General features: G+C 35.6%; 3 protein-coding genes across 3 annotated transcripts; 2 read left to right on the top strand and 1 right to left on the bottom strand.

Annotated features, from left to right (window-relative positions):
* The first annotated feature begins 315 nt into the window (after positions 1-315).
* LOC132308201 (UDP-glucose 4-epimerase GEPI48) lies at positions 316-9,231 on the top strand. The gene is made up of 9 exons (XM_059806221.1): positions 316-871; positions 2,535-2,584; positions 2,966-3,101; positions 3,454-3,555; positions 3,748-3,975; positions 4,740-4,818; positions 7,318-7,400; positions 8,385-8,476; positions 8,943-9,231. The coding sequence occupies exons 1-9, from the start codon at positions 689-691 to the stop codon at positions 9,034-9,036; spliced, it is 1,047 nt and encodes a 348-aa protein (XP_059662204.1). The 5' UTR covers positions 316-688; the 3' UTR covers positions 9,037-9,231.
* Positions 9,232-10,706: 1,475 nt separating this feature from the next.
* LOC132308202 (GDSL esterase/lipase At4g10955-like) lies at positions 10,707-16,084 on the top strand. Its single transcript, XM_059806222.1, has 3 exons — positions 10,707-11,115; positions 13,914-14,026; positions 14,762-16,084. The coding sequence occupies exons 2-3, from the start codon at positions 13,965-13,967 to the stop codon at positions 15,744-15,746; spliced, it is 1,047 nt and encodes a 348-aa protein (XP_059662205.1). The 5' UTR covers positions 10,707-11,115; positions 13,914-13,964; the 3' UTR covers positions 15,747-16,084.
* A 1,288-nt stretch (positions 16,085-17,372) lies between these two features.
* On the bottom strand, positions 17,373-20,802 carry LOC132308200 (phosphatidylinositol 4-kinase gamma 4-like). Its single transcript, XM_059806220.1, has 2 exons — positions 18,571-20,802; positions 17,373-18,102 (listed from the first exon to the last, which is right to left on the bottom strand). The coding sequence occupies exons 1-2, from the start codon at positions 19,945-19,947 to the stop codon at positions 17,725-17,727; spliced, it is 1,755 nt and encodes a 584-aa protein (XP_059662203.1). The 5' UTR covers positions 19,948-20,802; the 3' UTR covers positions 17,373-17,724.
* Positions 20,803-21,141: the final 339 nt, after the last annotated feature.

Raw genomic sequence — 21,141 nt, 5'->3', positions numbered from 1 at the left:
TATCTAGGTGTTGCAGCATCATATAATATAATATAATGTCATTTGATGCAACAAAGTGTATTCAAAATATTATCGAACATTCAATGTAGTATAAAACTTGTAGGTGGATGGTAGCCCGAAGTCCACACCAAATAGAGGACAACACTGGTACCGCGTTGCCCCGGATCCCCCCACACCAAATGGACACGCAATAGCGTCTCCATTCGGTTAATTTGGTCACTACAAGTAACACTTTAATTTCAAAATCTATTCCAGAGTAAAGTAGACAGACCTAACTTCACCCAATCCAACTGTCCGTCAACTTCTCGATAGAATATTACGCCGTGCCAGAGTACAAAACTTCGATACGACTCTGTTACCAGAAAGATCAACAAAAAGCATGCCCTAAACGACAACTTGCCACCACGTGGCTCATCTCCTTCATTCCATATATATATAATTTCCATTTCAATATAAAATACACATTCCTTTTTCAACATTTATTTCTCTGCCGCAAACCATAAATATATATATATAAATACACACCCTGATCAGAGTCTTACTTTGTCAAATCAATTCTCTTCTCTTTCTCGTCTATTCCGAAATTTCAGATCTCTCTATATTCTATACACAAAAACAATTGTTCCTTTATACATACACATATATACACACACATAGATATAGTACAGTATCTGTATATTGATTAACCATGGCACAGACTATTTTGGTTACTGGTGGTGCTGGGTATATCGGAAGTCACACGGTGCTTCAACTATTGCTGGGTGGATACAAGGCTGTGGTGGTCGACAATCTCGATAACTCTTCCCCAATCGCAATCAAGCGAGTTCAAGAACTCGCCGGCAAACATGGCCCTAACCTAACGTTTCATCAGGTTCGGCACAACTCCAGTTCTAGGTCATGATTGTCTCTTTTTTTATTTTTGTTTTTATTTTTTATGTCTATATTTCTGTGCGCATGCATGTATAGATCACCGATGATTAGGCGTTTGTTTGTGGTCTATCTAGATTTCACAGGTTTAAGCTTTACTATGATCTATCACTTGATTTGGTGCTTAATCTGTAGAATTTTTTTTGTTTCGATAGGAAGTACTTATATTTTGGGGGCGAACTAGTGTATGAATAATATATATATATTGGTATTTAATAAACATAACTCTATAAATGAAAAATTAAATAAATTAAAGTTACAAAATAGTAAAACAAGGAGGAGAAAAATATGGATTTTATATATAAATGTGGATTTAAAAATAATATATATATTTTAAAAAAAACTATAATATTGTTCTTTACGTCTAGTTTGGTATTTAACAAGTATAACTATATAAATGGAAAAAAAAAAAAAATTAAAGTTACAAAATAGTAAAACAAGGAGGAGAAAAATATGGTTTTTATATATCTATGTGGATTTAAAAAAAATAAATATTTGAGATTATTTATTATGTATTAAAAATTTACATTTTTTGGTAAGTAAATTTTTCCCTTATTGAAATTAGACTACATTAAAAAGATTTACTCACTAAAAAATAATATTACATTAAAGCTAATAAATAATATCAATTTGTAATTTATAAATAAAACATATTAAAAAAATTACTTACCCAAAAAAAAAAAAAAAAAAAAAAAATTAACAAGTAAACTCCACAAAGCTAATAATAAATAATTTCAATATTGAATTTTAAATAAAATATATTAAAAAAAAAATGCACTCGCCAAAAAAAAAAATATTGCATTAACAAGTAAATTCCACAAAGAAATTTTGTGAGGAGCAGCTAATATTTTTTTGATAAGTAAATCTTTTAGTATTTTAAAATTTTAGAACTCTATAAAATAGGGATTTCAAAAATTTTGTGTAGCCAGGTCCCTTGGTCTCCAAATAGGTCCGCGCTTGTGCAATTGAGCTTCTCAATGTGAACTGTGTTGATCACAATCCGATTGTGCAATTTCAGCCAGTCACTCTCTGCCCTAAGATCTTGTGGGTCTCAGAGTGTCCACAGATCCAAGAGCTTATGTTGTGCAATTGCCACTGCACTTAGCTTTCTCCTTTTAGTGTATATTTTTCTCAAAGTCGTTATTTTAAGTTTCTAATTTGACATATATAATATTAAGCACTACTGCTATTTAAAATGTTTATACTATGTGGAAGAAAGGTACTGTCCTGTTAGAAGTTTATGAATAATTGTGACCTTACATATATGAAAAAATATGTAACTTGAACTTATTTTCTTGGTGATGATTTTTTAGTTAATATATGAAAAAATATGTGTGGATTTGGAAAATAAAGTCAGCTGCTAACATAAACTTCTGATAATTTGGGTTAGTTTCGATTGCCAACATCCATTTTCACAAATTTTGCTATGCAGTTGACATTTTGAATCATTTTTATATTTTATGACACAATTTTTAGGTTTAATTAATTAATTAATTTAATTTTTATTTTTATGGTAGACACATGACTAAGATTAATCAACTATTGCCCATGGTGCCATTTGTATTTCTAATTTAAGGTCTGATTCCGTTGTTCTGGTTTACCTACAGATGGACCTCCGGGATAAGCCCGCACTTGAAAAGCTGTTTGCTTCAACAAAGTAAGTTGTTCTGTATGCTACTATATAACATAAATATTGGTTTTTTAAAAATATATATAGTAAGTTATTGTATGCATATCATTTGATTATAATTCTCTTATCATCTACCATATTGGACCTTTTCCTACAAGCAAGCTTCTCCATGTTGTGCTTAATGAAATTTAAACCATATGGAGTGATTGCTGAGTCATTACTTGTCAAATAAATTAATTGATCCATTCAAGTTTTTTTTTTTTCATGCAAAACTATTGTTAGTGATTGGATGGATTACATTCTTAAACATGACCGTGGAATTGAATCTGTGGTTTATATGAAGGTTGTTCCTTGCTTGGTATATGACCTCTAATTTTTCTTTTATTGCCCATTCTTGTTGAACTGCAGATTTGATGCTGTTATCCATTTTGCTGGATTAAAAGCAGTTGGTGAAAGTGTGGCAAAACCATTGATGTATTATAATAACAACCTTATTGGTACAATTGCTCTTTTGGAAGTCATGGCTGCCTATGGATGCAAGAAGGTACCTGTCTCATATCACTTCATGTTAGGTTTCAAATTTCATGGCTTTTATGTATGTTAAAAAGATACTAATAATTAGTTGAACAATATTTCACAACACTATATTTCCGTGGTTTTTTCCCCCTCCTTAAGTTGCTAATCTTCAATTGTCTACATTGCATAGTTTACAACTTTTTCTGTTACTTCTACATGTAACTGGATAGGACAAGCATGGACTTTAAAGCTTAAAATTTTTCCCATTGGATAAGTTGCCTACTTCTAGATTTTAGATTTGGTTGCATGACAGAGTTCTTCTTTTGCACTAGTTGTGATTATATGTTCTTGACTGATTTTCGATCTTTTGAGTGTTACAGCTTGTTTTTTCATCATCAGCCACTGTCTATGGTTGGCCGAAGGAGGTTCCATGTACAGAAGAGTTCCCCTTATCTGCTGCAAATCCTTATGGACGAACCAAGGTATATTTTGGACTATGATGATGTGCATAATAACTCAGAGCCCGTTTTATAATAGAATCAAAACATCTACTTTATTTAATCACGAGTGCCATGCACAAGATTTATCTGTTTTTGTGTTCAAATATTTGTTTTCATTGACTGTCTTCTTTCACAGTATAATATCTAATTGTCTAACAAGGTTGAACCTGTCAGCTTGTCATTGAAGAAATATGCCGTGATATCCACCGTGCGGACTCTGGCTGGAAAATTATATTGCTGCGATACTTCAATCCAGTTGGTGCACATCCTAGTGGCTACATTGGCGAGGATCCCCGAGGTATACCAAACAATCTCATGCCCTTTGTGCAGCAAGTAGCTGTTGGCAGGCGACCAGCATTGACAGTTTATGGAAATGACTATGCTACAAAGGATGGTACAGGGGTATGCCTTCATTGCCAACATTTCTGCTTTAATCAAATTTCTTTTCGTTTATTTTCCTGTTGTACACTGCTAATTCAATATTTACATGCAAGTATGCTTTTGTTTTGTCTATTTAAACAAACCTCCTGGAGTTTTTTTTTTAAAATGAAAATAAGAAGTTTATGCAATAGTTGGTGTAAAAAGTTGTCTTGGTCTCACACCCTCACTGCTTACACAATGAGATGTGAGATGTCATAATAATAATATTGTTGTGTTTATACCATGGGTCTTGTGGCTTAGTGGTATCTCCTCTATCTCCCAAAGTGGATGGTGAGGATTCAAGTCCTCAAAGGGGCATAGTAGGTGTGTGTGTTTCTTGCCAATGAAAAAAAAATTTGTTAGTGTTTATAGTTTTTAACCTGTCCCTCATTTTTTAAGCAGCCCTTTTGTGTTTTTAATAAAAATATCAAAATATAGGCCAAATATCAGATCTGGAAGTGTGCTTGAGAAATTACTGTTGACTGGCTTACTGGGTTGGGTCATACTAAAGTCTGGGGATGTTCCAGTTTTTTTGCTTTATTTTTCCTTAATTTTTTTATGAAAAATATGGAAACTTCATATGGTTTTATGTGAAAACTTCAAATGGATTTCAATTTGTATGGTGTGTATTAATCCTATACTCTGAAAGGAGAATTCTAGTTGTTGATTGATTTAGATATATATCCTTTCTCAGATTTTGGCTTTAAATAATGTTTTTATCTTAATTGTTTCTTTTGAATTTTCAGGTACGTGATTACATTCATGTTGTGGATCTAGCGGATGGTCATATTGCTGCATTGTGCAAGCTATCTGATCCTTCCATAGGTATGTGGTTAGAAATTGTTATCTTCTTTGTTTCCCGTATCCATCTCCACGGATGATTTGTATTTTTTCCATACTATGTCCTTATATGTCTTGATTAGATGTGTTGAAGAGCCAGTTGTATCAAAGTTACAGCTCTAGTTATTCTTTCAAATTGAAACAAAATGCATGAAAGGCGGAAAAATAAAAGCATAATATAAAACATTTTACTTAAGGAAGTGTCATATTTGTGTTGGACACTCCATGGACACATGTAACAATCTTGAAAACAATAATTTAATTTATTTATTTTTATTAATTCAGACACTTGGCCGACACATTTTGGACACTTGGCTCACATGTTTCGGAGCTTAGGCTTCAAAAGACCTTTGATGCCTTACTGCCTTTAACAACTATGCCTGATAATGTTGACAATTGGCATTCTGTTGGTATGCATTACATAAATACTTAATTAATTTGTTTGTTAACAATATTGCCTAAAGCATTTCGAGTACTACTTTTACAATAATACCCTTTAATGGATTGTTATCCATTCAGAACTTTATAAAAGAAGGGGGAAAAATGGTTAAATTTGTGTAAGGAAAACAGTTACCTAAAATGTTGAAAAGATATTGTTCAACACCATTGTTTGAAGTCTTAGTCATTTATTATTCTCCCCAAATTTCCATAATATGACTTTTTAATCGAATGTCACGATAAGTTGTACAACTTTGGATATCCCTTTATTTTAATACATATCCACTTTTTTGCTATTCAACAAACATTTTAATATTTGCTATGATTTATTAAGTAATTTTTGTGCTGTGATCTTTTTAAGTACTTTTTAAATCACTCCATCGTCCTGACTTTATTAATTAAGAAACTTTATTCTCAATGTCTCTAGTCAGATTATCCATAATTAAGGTAAAAATGTAAAGGCTTAATGTTGTTCTCTGCCGTAAGTCTACAATCATTGGAAACTTGAATTGTTTCTTACAGTTGTCCTTATAAAATTGCAGCTTCATCATATTTACCTTTTATCATGTCTAGTATTTTTATTTTTGATTCCTCTTTTTCTTACATCTACCAAATTATATCTCTCGAGGCCTTGTGATATATTTTTTCCAGCTCTATAAGAATCATTTGGTGATCTTCTTTCAATAACTTTCCGTTCATCTCCTTAATAAGTACATAACTTCTATTTTGACCTACTAAGCATAAATTCAGATTTATTTTTGGTATTGTTGTTTTAAGTTGGAGTTAGTGTTGTCAAAGGCGTACCTAGGCTCCAGGTTCCTACAGGCGCAACATTTGCGCCTGTTGTGTGCCCAGGTGCGCCTTGAATATGGAATATGAATATGCTTTAGAAGTACTGTAATTTTTCAATTGTTCACCTCACTACTCTCAGGTGCTTGACTCGCCTCGCACCTTGCGCCTAGGCTCCAAAGGACCTATAGCGCCTTAGTGTGCCTTTGATAACACTGGTTGTAGTCACTACTTAATCATTCTCGCAAAGTTTTATTATATAGGACTTTAATTCTAATGATGTGATGATTTGTACAACTTTGAATATCTCCTTATGTTTATAAGTTGGTTCTACAATACTACATTTTTTTTTTTTTTTGGTGCTCCTCAAATGTAATATTTTCTGTGGCTATGATCTTACTATGCCATTTTATTGGTCAAGACATGTTATATTCCCTAAACATTTTTGTGCTATGCTTCCAATTTCCCCAACTTTCTTTCCTATTGACTCAGTCTCATGTATGCATATAGTGTTAACAATTCTTCTTATCATAGTAACTACCGATGTGTTCCCTTTACTTGTCAATATTCTTATATTTCAATTCAGTAATCTGAGCCTAATACCATTAGATCCTCTACCCATGCTCATCCAGAGTGGCCTGAGATGGCTCATACAGATGATTTAGGACAGATATGTTTTTATTATGAGGTATTTTTAATAAATCTGAAACTATCCTTGTTCATAAGACAAGACCATTGGTTTTAAATTGACGGTTGACCTTGTTCTGGATGTTGGAGTGACTGAAAAATAAGACATCGAGTATGACACAAGCACACAAATTATTCTAAAGTAATCTAAAATTAAATTTAAGTTACACATGCTTATTTTTTCCAATAAGAATGGATTTGCTGTTTGGTCTTTACTTGGCCTCCAAGTTGGGTTTTATATCAGCAAAGGGCAGGTTGAAACTACCGTCCTCACTTTAAAATAGTTATAGCTCAAGCACTGTCAGCCTTTGTGAATGTTTGTGGAGAGGGGGAAGGTGGAGGGAGGGAGGGACCAAACCTGCTTAGTGAGCACTAGAAATTTTGAACTGGTCCTTTATGATATTCTTGCATGATGTAAATAGGAATCGTGGTCTTTTTAAAATAAAAAAAAAAAAAAAGAGTAATAATTCTGTACGACATCCGTTAAAAACTTTTTGGTTAAACAATTTGCTTTATATCACATGGGGTTAGACTTTAACATGTTGATTCTGATAATATACGTAACTGCAGGTTGTGAAGTGTACAACTTGGGAACTGGAAAAGGAACATCAGTTTTGGAAATGGTAGCAGCATTTGAAAAGGCATCAGGAAAGGTATTCAACTATTGATACTGTATTTAATTTTCTTATGCGCCGAAATTTTTCGAAATGCATACATTCATTTTTCCCAGGAACTATTTATTTCTGTTTTACCCAACTGAGACATGATATTCTCCTTATTTTAACTTAAAAATAATCTAGAATCTGAATCTGGACTATTGACTGAGTCTGGACGGATCTTAGCTGTTTATTTATGAATGGTTGTATCTGCTCCCAATTTTATGGCCTGTAAACCCATACCTACCCATATGGGAATTCAGGTTTAGAGAGCAAATAAACCCACCAAATCACATTTTAAGTATTCCTTTTACTGGCCCCAAATTGTTCAGGTAAGGCACTGTGATAGAAGTGGTTACTTTTTTTTGAATTGTGGTAAATATGAATTTCATCCCCTGGATTCATGACTTGTGTTTGGGACAAAAACACTGGTGATAATTACTTAGTACCCGACACCCACCCCAACAAAATGAAAAAAAATAAAAAGTAAGAGAGACAGATGCTTATTTCAAGTGTAGATGGGGTTTTGGGAAGATGTGGTGATGCGTGGTTAGTAGTAGCAGGGTGTGGTTCTGGTACAGAGTGCCTTCTGTTAAAATGCTACATACACCAAACTCGAACAGTTGTTCTATTCAAGCCATAAAATCCTGCAATTGTATTTTTGACAGTTTTTTTTCCTCCCTTATTTTTTGGATGCACCCTTGGAATAATCTGATTCCACCTTCTCACACTATTTAAAGTTTATATTGTTGGGTCAGGGCTACTTCCAAACCCGCACCCGATCTAGGCTGTTGTTTCTCACAAGGTGTTTTTGAGATAAATAATGGCTAAAAAACTTAACGGTTTATTCTGGCCATCATAATTGTACATTCATAAACTCTCTCTCTCTCTCTCTCTCTCCAAACCTTTATTTTCTAACTGAATGTTGATATTATTATTAGTTTCCTTTATGAGTATGCTTTTTCCCCCTGCTTCTTCCAGAAAATTCCTATGGTGTTGGCTGGGCGGCGACCTGGTGATGCTGAGGTCGTGTATGCATCAACGGACAAAGCAAAACGCGAGTTGAAGTGGAAGTAAGTACCATTTTACATTTACATTACTGTGTACAATTTTAGTTATAATGCTTCCATGAGTGGTGAATTAAATTTCTAGTTGGCCAAATGGATTCTGGACTGCACTCTTGAGCTTGTTTGGGGATATATTCATACATGCTAGAACTCTGGTGGTGAAATCATGGTTCCTTCATGATGCATGACGTTATTTTTCGCATGAAATTTTAGCAACTGATATGGTTATACTTGTACTGATATGTCAGTTTCTGCTAACTTCGTATGTGGTTCTGATTATTAAAATATGATATTCAAGAGAAAATTAGTACAGTAGATTGAAAAATGAAAATCATTGTATTTTTTACACTTGTAAGTAGTAGAGTCGTCCCCAATCATTTGAACTGAATTGTAAGATGAAAATGATAACACGTAATGACAATGGTTAGTTTGACATTGTCTTTTATCTCATGTGATGGTGGTGTTTTTGCAGGGCAAAGTATGGCATCGACGAGATGTGTCTAGATCAGTGGAACTGGGCCAGCAAGAATCCATACGGCTATGGATCTCCGGAGTCTGCTGCTTGAGTTAAATATCTTGTTGCTATTTAGCTTATGTTCAAAAGGGGAAAAAGAAATAGAACATAACACAACTTACTAGAAAAAAAAAAAAGGGACGTTAGTGTACTTACAGTCGGATTAAGCATCAGAATTTTAGTTTAAAGGAACCATTTAATTGCTACTACTTCACCTTTTTACCACTTTCTATTTTTCGTTTCTTAAGTTTTTTGTTTTTTGTTTTTGTTTTTATTTCTATTTTTTTAATCTTTACTGCATTTCTTGTTTGTTTATGGAGAATGATGGTACTGAAAGGGGGTGAGGTTACAGCAGATACGCAGTCTGTCATGTTCCCAGAATTTGCCTGTCGGGCGGCACCCTCTGTGCTGTGTTGCATCAAATTATAGTACCAATGTAGAGATGATGAATCTTGGCATGCTCTTTGGTTGACGTCATGGTTCCTGAGCTTCTCTATAGATTTTTGTTATTGATGGAACGTAGGCTAAAGTCGGTGCTTTCTTTTAACAGGTGTAGTGACAACCAATGATTCTAGATGACTTTCAATCGTCATCAGATCGTTGGCCCGATTTTATTAATTGAAAACAACTGTGACACAGACTCTCTCGACAAGCTCAGGCCCACAGTGGCCTTGTGCCTTGTCGGTAGAGTCAGGAAGTGACACTAGTCCTTCCTACGTGTTATAAGGGCTAATCTCATGTTATGGAAGTGACCGTGGATTTACTAAAAACATAATTATGCAAAGGTTGGACACGTTTTGATATGTTTCTCTTGTTATGATTAAGTTGCAATCATGAGCGCAACTGTCGTGGCCAGAGCCTATAATGTAAAAGAGCTGTAGATATTTTTCGTCGCTAGTACTTGGGAAAAGTCATTTTGTTTTCTGCGATAAAGTTATTACTCGGCTTGAACATGAGATGAGAGGTCCTTCTCATAGAAAGGTGTTGAAAATTCCTCAGCGGCTAGAATGGGTTGGAGTTGAGTTGTTTGTGATATTCAACAAGGTGGATTTGGTCTCAAAGATGTGTGTGTTTGGAATAAAGCTGTCATCTCTTTGGCTTCGTATGCAGCCTTTCCCTTCTTACTTGTGGGTGCAATGGGGTTCATCAATACATTCTAAAAGGTAGAAGCTTATGAGATGTTAAGATTTCTCCTAAATGCTCATGGTTTGCCATGTGTAAAGCATACAGTAGGCAATGATCAGTGCACAGGAATGGAATCCAGTAGAATAGTACATGAAATGTTCATACAATGTAACATTCACTAGATATAAATTGTCATGCACAGTGGATGAGAGTCTCAGATTTGAGATTCAATGTCAACACAAGCATAGCCCCACCTTCCTACTTTTACACACTACTAGGTACCTTTAAAAACAAAATTGATACAACATCTGCACTTCAATAATTTTAATGCAATGCAATTATTCAAATAGAGTTTTTTTTACATCCTACGGCAGTGGTGTTATTTTACATTGCAAATAAATGAAGTAAAATTGTAACCAAACTCATATGCCTTCGCAAATACAAATAAAAACACATCGGGACGCAATTATATATTAATTAATGATTAGTTAGAATCATACAAAAATTTCTAATTTAAATATATAATCTCTCGTTTTCATTTTCAAACGAGATAATATAAAAAATTATTACATCATTTTGAATTAATCACAAATGCACACCAAAATAATTGTGTCAAATGTTTCAATTTTTTTTGTTTACAAATAATCCGGGACAATTTAAAAATTTATCCATATTTCAGCCCTCCAAAAAATATTGTTTGCTTGAACTTAAAAAAATATAAAAAAGGGGGAAAAAAGAAAATAAAAAAGGGGTTTTGGTAACGTAGGTTAACACGAATTCCTTAAGGTAGCCTCGACAGTATCATTTCCAATGCAAATCCAGAAGAGAGGAAACGCTCGGGAACTTTTGATTGATAGCGATAACGACACTTAACCCCCCCTCTCTCTCCTCTTCTATTCTCTAGTCTCTCTCTCACCCAGGAGAGAGAATCCTAACAAAGATAGGAATCCTTGATACCATAACCCTCTGCGAATCCTCGGGTCCTTTCTACGTGTAACTGTTCGAGGTACATTCTTCTTTTGTTGTATTATTAATTAAATTTGTCATTGTATATATGTGTGTGTATATATATAGAGTGGTTTAACCTAATTCTGACTGGCTCGATGATTGTTGCTTGGCGTTGAAATTCTAGATCCATCATATCTATGATTTGAATACCATAGGAGATTTTGATTTTTTTTTTTTTTTTCTGAATTGTTGTTATTGTACTCTTCTTGATCTATAATCGTCAGGATCTTAAAATGCTAATTGGCTATGTGTTTCTGAAAATATGTAGACTTGCAATTGAAATGTTGTTAGTTGAGATTATATATTGGGGAGTTTTGTTGCGTCTCTCTCTCACATTTTGATCAGATTTTTTATTTTTACTTTTCAGCCTTTTAAAAAATTCAGATTATCGATTATGACTTTGGTTTGACTTAATAATCCATCTCAATTAGAGATCTATATGTTAGGTTATGTTCAATAGTCAAATATAAAAGTTCGATATAACTGTATGAAACTTTAGGAAAGCTAGTTTATTGTGAAGTTACCAAGTATATGAATCTCTTCTTTGTGAGTTTAAATTAATGTTAGAGGTCCGTGTGCCCAGAATATCTGAATATTGGTTTTATCATTTAATAATACTCTCTATAAGACTTTGAATTAAGTATCGTTCGATAAGATATGTCTATTTACAATCCTTGAATGTCCACAATCATAAAAAGTTCCACAGTTGAGAATGAGGATGTTTAGCGTATGAACCCTGCTTTACTTATTAGATTTGATTTGGTTGCTAGGGGAATTTTGTTGAATAACTTCTGAGGGTTAATACCAGCCCAAAATCCCATTCCTCATTGCCCCTACGTCGAATGCTTATTTATGTTCCAAAACTCTGTTTATCATAAGATGCTGATTCAGACAGAACTTGTGTGACTAGTCATGTTTAATTGAAATGGTCAGTTTGAGAGATATAAATGACATGGTTCTTGGTCTATTCTGTGATTTGTGTTTTTGAAAATCATTGGCACAAAGATCTAGTCTGCAATGGATTGTTTGGTTTATGCGTTGTTTGATTGTTTCATGTTAAGGTTTGATCCTTTGGAACAGATTAGCGTCTGATTCATTAGGACTGAATGATTGGCCATAACAATACGTGTAAAAATCCTGGATTTGTTTTGTTGTTCAATAGCTTATATTTAAATTATCTGTTAATATCTTATTAAATTATACTGATTTCTCATATAGCTTATATTTAAATTATATTTAAATTATCCGTTAATATCTAATTATTATTATTTTTCCATATACATTGATGTGATATACATCATATACTCATTTCTCATATAGAAAGTACTTAATTTTACAATTATTTGGTGTAGCATGTTTCTCTAATCTTAGTTTTATTTGGGCTGAAGCCATCATCATATCATAGTGGTGTGCAGGACTGAGATGTTAAAGGATTGGATTAGGTTAAGCATTTTATTCTTCATACTTGTTAACAGCAAAAAGTGGGTGGGGGATGTCAAGAAAACTGGTTTCGCAGTTCACTTCACGCGGTTGTTTTATCTATTATTCTGTATGTAATTTCTCAAATTTAATTAGTCTGTGGCACAAATCATTTTTCAAAACAATGTAACAATTAATCTATGATTAAGAAAAATATTTGCTTTAGATTCTGCGTTTTTTTTTTTTTTTTTTTTGGGTGTTGATAAGTATTAAAAGTAAAGGTAATACTGTAGAATGATTCCAAGAGGAGCAGAACCCGTGTACACACAAGGTATATTTATGAAAGCCATGTATATTACTTATCAAAAATATATATATATATATACGAAAGCCATGTAAAAGAATTTCCCTCTTAGAACCCAAGCAGCTCCCTTTCTAGCCTTGCAACATCTCAAGTGCTGATTCTGATATGACTCATTGAACCCCAGACACAGAAAAAATAACTAAATAAGACACCCAAAGATCCCTTGCAACTTCAAGCAGCCCCCTTTCTAGCTGTGTAGCTCCTTGAGTGCTGATCCTGGAATGACTTGCTGAACCCCAAACAGGGAAAATGGGAGACACCAAAGATCCCTTGCCTCTTCAAGTAGCCCTCCTGCTGGGCATTTTGTGTTGTAATGAACAAGTCAGTCATCTTAATAAACATTGATGTAGAGGCATTTAAAAACTGTTTTAGTAAAGCGGATCGAGGAATCCATTTGTGTATTTAATAATACTTATCCATCGCATTGCAAATGGACTGGGCTCTTCACGTAGAGCTTGGACTTGGCTTGTACGAGTTTGGTGGATTGTAAGACTTTGGTTCATATATCATATTTGTTTGCTAAGTAATGAGTCAAGCTTGAGCAAATTTTTTTGAGCTCTGTAAGTAAATGAGCCAAATCCGAACAACCATGGCTCGGTTCGGTGTGCTCGCGAGTCGCGAACATGTCAGTAGCATGTTTTATTGAATAGACTCTTTTATTAGGTCTTTTTGGGGTTTTTAACCATTTTTTCTTCTTTTCAATGTTGATCTCAAGCTCGAGCTAGAACACAAATAGCTGAACTTGAGCTAGACACACCAAACTAGCTGAACTTGAGCTTGGTGAGTGTTGTTCAAGCCGACGTTGAACACAAATATGTGGTCTGTACTTCAGCGCAAACTCAAACGGTTGTTTGGTTGATTGAGTCAAGCTCAGATAGCTAGATGCTCGACTCGGCTTTGATTGTTGTCCTACTTACTGATTCTATGTTAATGCTGGATATATGTGTGTGTGTGTGTGTGTCTATATATATAGATTGACTAACTGCTTACTGATTTTTCCCTGTTGCATGCAGAACAACCTTAGCTGATACAAAGAGGAAAAAGTTAGAAGAACGTAAGGTGTGATGGCCTCAGAGAGGGAATATTTCGACCTTTCAGGACCCTTACATCTAAGTAATGTTGACTGGTAAGACCTTTTTCATTTTTTTTGATAAATTCATTTGATAGCCCAATTGAACTTTAGCTCAGTACACCAAGATGAATTCGTTGAAACACACGTCTGAGCACTTAATGGACAGAATGTATCACTGTAGCTATCCAAATGAGTATGCTTAAAACTTTCACAGTATATTCATGTACAGAGACAAGTTCAACCGTTTAGACCTTTTTGCCAACATCATTATGGATTTATGAGGCTGAAGGAAGTTTGAACTTTTCCAGAGATGGTCTTTGGGAGTGTGCCAATTATAATCCTAAAATGTTGAACTTATACAAGAGGGTAGTATTTTCAATTTTGTGTTTAGAATTTGGCATGAGTTGTTACTTTGAAATTCTCGTTGATACGTCGGATATTTTGCCTAATTGATTGTTAGACTGTCTCACACTTCACACCTGTTTGTGCACTTGTTTAAAACCAGTATTGTTTACGATGTGGGCATTATGTTTTGACTTGAGTATTGGTGTTATTTTTCCTGTGCTTCTTTCCATCAAAGCTTGCACAAACAAATTCAAGCTCATTGATAAATATATAGACTGCATTCAGGATTCAAAAATGCATGTACATGCGAAATATGATCTATTAACCAAAAACTGAACATTAGTTCTGCTAGAGTTGCTCGAAAAATATGTCCTAGGATGCTTTGTGCTTTACATCACAGTAACAAGAAAATAAAAGAAGAGAATTTTATGCTACCTTATGCAGGAAAAATGTGGATCACCGAAGGTCTGTTGCTGCCAGTTTGGTTCAGGGTGTCTATATTCTAGAGCGGGACCGCCAGGAGAAAAGGCAAGGACCCCAAGCTCTTGCTCCTCCTTGGTGGGAGTTCTTTGATTTTCAATTATGTCGTCAGTTAGTGGATGATGCTGATTTCTCCATATTTGGTGCCATTTATGAATTCAAACCTGCAGCATCCAACTGCAAAGACTTGACAAATGGAAATCCGCATTATATAATCGCATTTCGAGGCACCATAACCAAAGGAAATGCTTTTTCACGAGATGTTGAATTGGACCTCCACTTCATCCGAAACGGACTTCACCAGACGTCTCGCTTTGAGATTGCCATTCAAGCTGTCCGGAACATGGTTGCAACATATGGAAATTTGAATATCTGGTTAGCTGGTCATTCCCTGGGGTCAGCCATGGCAATGCTTGCTGGAAAGACCATGGCCAAGACGGGTGCTTTTCTTGAAGCTTTTCTCTTTAATCCACCATTCGTTTCTGCTCCGATAGAGAGAATCAAGAATGTGAAAGTGAAACATGGGATCCGAATTGCAAGTAGTGTGATCACTGCAGGATTTGCTTTCGCTATGAAGGTTAAGCAACAAAACAATCAGCAACAAAACAATCGCTCAGTAGATACCTTCGTTGCTTTGTCTGCATGGACACCAGGTCTATTTGTGCATCCCGATGATCACATCTGCTCAGAATATATAGGGTATTTTGAACACAGGAAAAAGATGGAGGAGATTGGAGCGGGAACTATCGAGAGGTTGGCAACCCAGCATTCAATTGGAGGTCTATTTATGAATGCAATTGGGAAGGAGTCTGAAGAGGCACTGCACCTCTTACCATCAGCAAATCTAACGCTTAATTTAACTCCGGCAGAATTCTTTGAAGCCCATGGAATTCACCAGTGGTGGAAACCTGATCTGCAGTTGAAGTCCATGCTTTACAAGTACAGATAATGTGTTTGACAAATGTGGTGATTTTTTTTTTTTTTTTTTTTTTTGTTTCCTAGTTGGGAAACTCACACACACTGCCTCCACTGTGGTTAGAACTCCTAACCTCCCTTCGAGAAGTAGGAGCCTTGTACCGCTAGGCCACAGCCCTATTGGTAATGTGGTGATTCTTTCTTTCTTTCTTATTTGCATATTTTGCGGCATTGGAGATTTGCTTTGTGGTTTTCCTTGCAATGGGTAATGGGGCCTAGTTTTATTGTCTATATGTATCGTCAATCAGTTTATGTAAGCCCTGCAAATTTTTATGCACTTATTCAAGGAGATTATCTCTTGTTATTCATTTAGATACGTATCCCCTTTCAAGGTTGTTATTCATTTAGATACAAATTTTTATGCACTTAGTGCAGCTAGATCATATTAAATCCTTTTAGGCTCTATTTGTTTGTTTGGATGTAAAATATTTTATTTTTTATTTTTTAGTGTTTGATTGTCTGTAAATATTTACAAAAAAAAATATTAAAATTTAACAAAACTAACTTACTCATCAATTTTTCAAAAGTTATGTTACAGGCCGACGGAGCCAATCCTAAACAAAAACTCCCAACTGAAATTTCGTAACCCCACTTTCTCCATTAAAATTGATCTCCTCTCCTCTTCATGGGCGTTGATCAGAATCAAAATTCTCAGAGAAAGCTCTTTACTTGCTTGTTCTTGTCAAGGTAGTGGTGTTTTAAGTGAATGTGTTTGGGAATGAGTAGCCTCTGGCCATGGTGTGTTCTTGTAAATGTCAGTCTTGATTAAATTTAAATTTTATTAAATTAAAAACTATCACCACACAGTTGCTCCATCAAACCACACCAGTGAAAATATAATGGATTCAATACCCCACACACACACATATATACATGTATACATACAGCTATGTAGGAAAGAAAATGAGAGAGAGGAGTGAGCCCTTCAGTTTGGCAGCCTCTGAGAAGCTAAGAGAAACATATATCTTTGCAGCTATAAGATTATTTTCCTGAGAAGCCAAGATAAACATCTCTCTAAGAAGCTAAGAGAAGCATATGTCTCTCTAATAGATTTGTGCTCAACATGTATTATTGCTATCAGTACTGTACTCAAAATGCACAATTGCAGAGTCCATTCTGTATGCCATGTCCAGAGAGTAGTGGTTTGTGTCTCGAGACTCTCAACATTATCTTGATAAATTTTAATTTATAAAATAAATAAAAAGTAGAAGTAAAAACCCTAAACCAGAAAACAAACATAACATAACGTCCACGACTATAAGCATCTGTTCAGTGTCTGCATTACCATAGTCCTGCAATCTAAGAAATTTAGAAGATCACATACATTAATCAAGATCATATGTATGTTTGACCTCTCAATACAATACAAGGTAGCAGCTGAAGGGAAAAAGATTACAAACGGAGGAGAGAGAAACCACTCTGTATTGCATTGTAAAATGCATCATTCAATCTATGCATGCTAATAAATACATAAAAAGCCCCATACTGGTTGTTTGGGTTTGTCAAATCACATCAATGAACTGGGAGACAAATACAAGGACTTAATTTCCGAAAAAAGAAAAAACAAATTCAAGGATTTACACGAGGCAATCCCAATATATACATAATATTTTGCACGTACTATATTATTTGTCCAATCTGAAATTGACAGAAACATTATACAAGATCTTTACACTCCAGTTCAATCTCAGCAGTACATTAGACAGTTTTGCAAACCATAAAGTACCAACATAAGCTTCTTATTCGTGATTTTAACTTCTGTTCATGTCTCCATCGAATAGTAAAGAAAGAACAGAAGTGAAAGGAAATAAAAGTTTCAGGCTCACCACCGAGAACAAAGGAAGCCACCCACGTTACTAGCCATCCACATTACTTAAAACATCCAATCCATACCAATGGAGTGGTCTCATTCAATCTATACATACAAATATATACTATAAATCCCATGAAAATTATTTCATGAGATTGTCGAGGTGGAAATCCATGATTTCGGAGACTGCACTAAGAAATGCGGTTTCGCTCATGCCAGGGAGTATGGAATCCTGGGCTTCACGAACAATCTCCTCAATCACAGACTCCTTGGTTATGGTTTCTCTACACATGATACTTCCAATGTCAAAGGGAGTGAGTCCTCTCTCTACCCCTTTCTTCAGAAGCATGGTGGAGATGCAGAGTGTACGAGCACACTCCAGGGAGAGGTCCCATCCGTAGAACTTCAGAAGTGTAATGTCTTGCTCGGCATCCAGCGATTTTATGTAGTCAATGGTGTCCTGGGAGAAAGGGTGGCGAGCTTGCGGCCAATAAAGCCAATCAAATGTGCAATCTTCAAACTGTAAAGAGAGGGCTAAAAGTCAAGTCCATAGTTAAGAACATAAGAGCAAATTGATCTTAAAAGACTCCTAAAAAAAGTTACACAAACTACTATATCAAAACATATAATCTGCAAAGTGCACTTCTCTGTCTCTGTCTCTCTCTCTCTCTCTATCTATCTGTCTATCCTGGCTAGCATGTTTTGTCTAAATTCTAAACAGAAAACAACATAAATTGTTATATTATAAATCGGGTTCATTTGAGTCCAAGAATGGGGAAAAACAGTTATGTTGATTGAATTTCATGAGTAAATCGGGAAAAAAAATTTAAAATTAGTTCCCTTTTCTCTAAATTATTACTCAGTAAGATAAGCTAAATTGAATTGCACCACTCTCAGAGACATATAAGATAAATCAAATGCACTCTCATGAAAACACAATGGCACAGAAAAAAACATCTAATATGGCAAAGCAAAGGACGAATCGTACCTTCTCAGGCAAGCAGTAGCCATGATCAATTGGAATAAGCACTATTCGTCCATCCTCTCCCTCTTTGCTCGCCAGAATATTCCCAGCATGCCTGTCTGCATTTGCCATTCTTATATCAAACACACTGATCTTATGAACCTCTTCCACAGGGAAATCACGAGGACCCATGTCCTCGCAACATCCAAAATTCTTCATGAACATTTGCAATGATCCAATCTTAACGTGCTCTGATGAGCATTCATAACCATCTGGATGATTGAATCCTCTGTGCAAGCACTGGACCATAACCGTGGGGGGTACGCCAGCGAAACCAGTATCCCCATTTGATATTAAGCGAGGTCCATTCCTTGGATGATCCAGTATGTATGCTGCAACTTCCCTCAATGCACCTTCTCCTACTCTTGTTCCCCTCTTAAGCCCTTCACCATTTGATGATAAAGGTAGCCCCTGAGGGTTATTCACAGCCATCGGTTCCTCATCAATGGGCTTGAAAACGGCAACGTATCTGTTGCCCAACCCATCTTGCATGAAATAAGTACCTCCTGTACCTTCTGACGACCTGATTGGTGGTTTCCCTCTCTCCAATCCATCAAATGTAGAATTAATCATATCCCTCAAAACTGAAGGCAATTTGATATTCGGATTAACAAAAACCGGTTCTAACAAGAAATCCCTATTTGGTGGCTTCCTAGAAGCAACTTGAAGCTCCTTGGTGTGGTGGTGATTCTCTCCTTCTGGCAATCCATCTTTGCTCTCATCCCAATTTGCTGCCACAATGGAGAGTTCAACATCTTTCTCAACAGGCTTGGCTCGAACTTTTGCAGATTTCTGAACTACCAAATGAATAACAGCATCGGTATTCTTACATATATCCTCAATAAGTCTCTGGTCTTCGAGCTTCTCGCCATTACATAACAATTCCTGATCCTCAAGATCAGCAAAGCCTTTCCCTTTCTTGGCAATTCGTTGCTTGAGATACCCAACATTTCGATGGCGATCAACATGAAACTCGAATTCCTTCCCACAGGTGGTGCTAACAGTGATAACAAGGAGATCGGAAAGCCGGAGAACCAAATGCAGAACGTTCCCGTCAGTGACACCGTAGTCCTTGACAAGACAGTTGTTCCGTGCCAACTCTCTGCCTCCGAAAACTAGCTTCTGTCTCTTCACTACAACTCCCTTACATGTTTGGATCCTAAGCTTCACTGACGCAATCGAATCGGACTCCAAAACTCTCATGGGAATCACAGAATCGTCGACAGTGAGGTAAATGACAATTGATTCACTAGAGCAAAGACCAAACTGGCTATGTAAATAACCAGGTGGCCTTAAATACTCTTCGCAGATCGGGCTCAAAGCAACATCAGCAACAGACATTGTATGCTCTTGTAGCTCCCTCAAGAAACACAGGACCCTTTTTTTGTTATTCTATTTTTTTTTCTTTCTATTTTGCCTAATTGAAAATTTACAAATTTTGGAACCTATAACAACCCATAAATCCAATCGAACAAGGCCTCTCAATCAAATTGGAGTTGGATCTCCTAATGATCAAAAGACTCTAGTTCTAATCCAAATAGATAGATTCCCAGAAATGAAAAGAAGAAAAAAATAACCGACCTACACAAGATAAAATGGGAAAAAACAAAACTAAAAGCACCCAGAAGGAATTCAAAGCTCCAAACCCTAAAAGATTCAACGTTCTTCCTCAGAAACCAAATTGCAAACCTTGAAGTTTCGTATGCTGAATTGCCAAGAACCTCCAGATACAGAGGTTTTGAAGATCAAGAAGCTGAAAATACCAAAGCTTTATCGCTCCAACAAAGGACTGAAATTGAAATTGAAATTGAACTTGAAATTCAAACCCCTAAAATGCGCTGTGCAATTAGGGTTTGAGACTTTGCAACATAACAGCGATCTGTGAGAAGAATGATGGGGGGTTGTGGTTGTGGAGAGAGATGGAGAGAGAGAGAGAGAGCGTGGATTCTTTGCCAACGGAAAGAATCAAAATGGAATGGGGCAAAGAAGGTGAGCTTTAATGGGAAGAATGGGATGTTGCAGAGATGGCGATTAATTGGCGATGAATTGCAATATTCCTAGATTAGCATCAGCTTATGTCGATAAGCTTCAAAGGGTTCCGACCTGTTCGCCGATTTTTCAGAGTTCCGGTAAAAATGTCGATAAAAGAGTGACTCAGAGAGTGTGTGTGTGTGTGACAGTGAGAGCGGAATTATAGCCGTTGGCTTTGTAAATGCTTTGACCCCAATAATTTAACGGGCAAAGTTCTAGTCTAGGCTTCAAGTAAGTAAAATTACGAAACTACCCCTACGTTTTAAATGAATGACTTGCACCAACTTTAAAAAAGAACGAAATGTGCAGAAGTGTTTTATCAGCTTTAAAAAAAGGTATCCTAAAATTGGCATAGAAAAGAGAACCTCTGAGGCCGTTGTATTGGAAAAATTAGGATGCTTTGCTCCTAGTTCGACAGAAATAATGACACCATTAGTTAGGTCATCTTATTGTTTAGGTCATCTTTTTTTTTATATAAACGGACCGAATAAGTTCACTTACCAT

The sequence above is a fragment of the Cornus florida genome, unplaced genomic scaffold, assembly GCF_030987335.1.
Source record: "Cornus florida cultivar Cherokee Brave unplaced genomic scaffold, ASM3098733v1 CherokeeBrave_3.0.0_Hap2_Chr05, whole genome shotgun sequence".
NCBI lineage: Eukaryota > Viridiplantae > Streptophyta > Magnoliopsida > Cornales > Cornaceae > Cornus > Cornus florida.
Note: the sequence above shows the minus strand (reverse complement) of the source record. Positions and strands in the feature narration are given on the sequence as shown.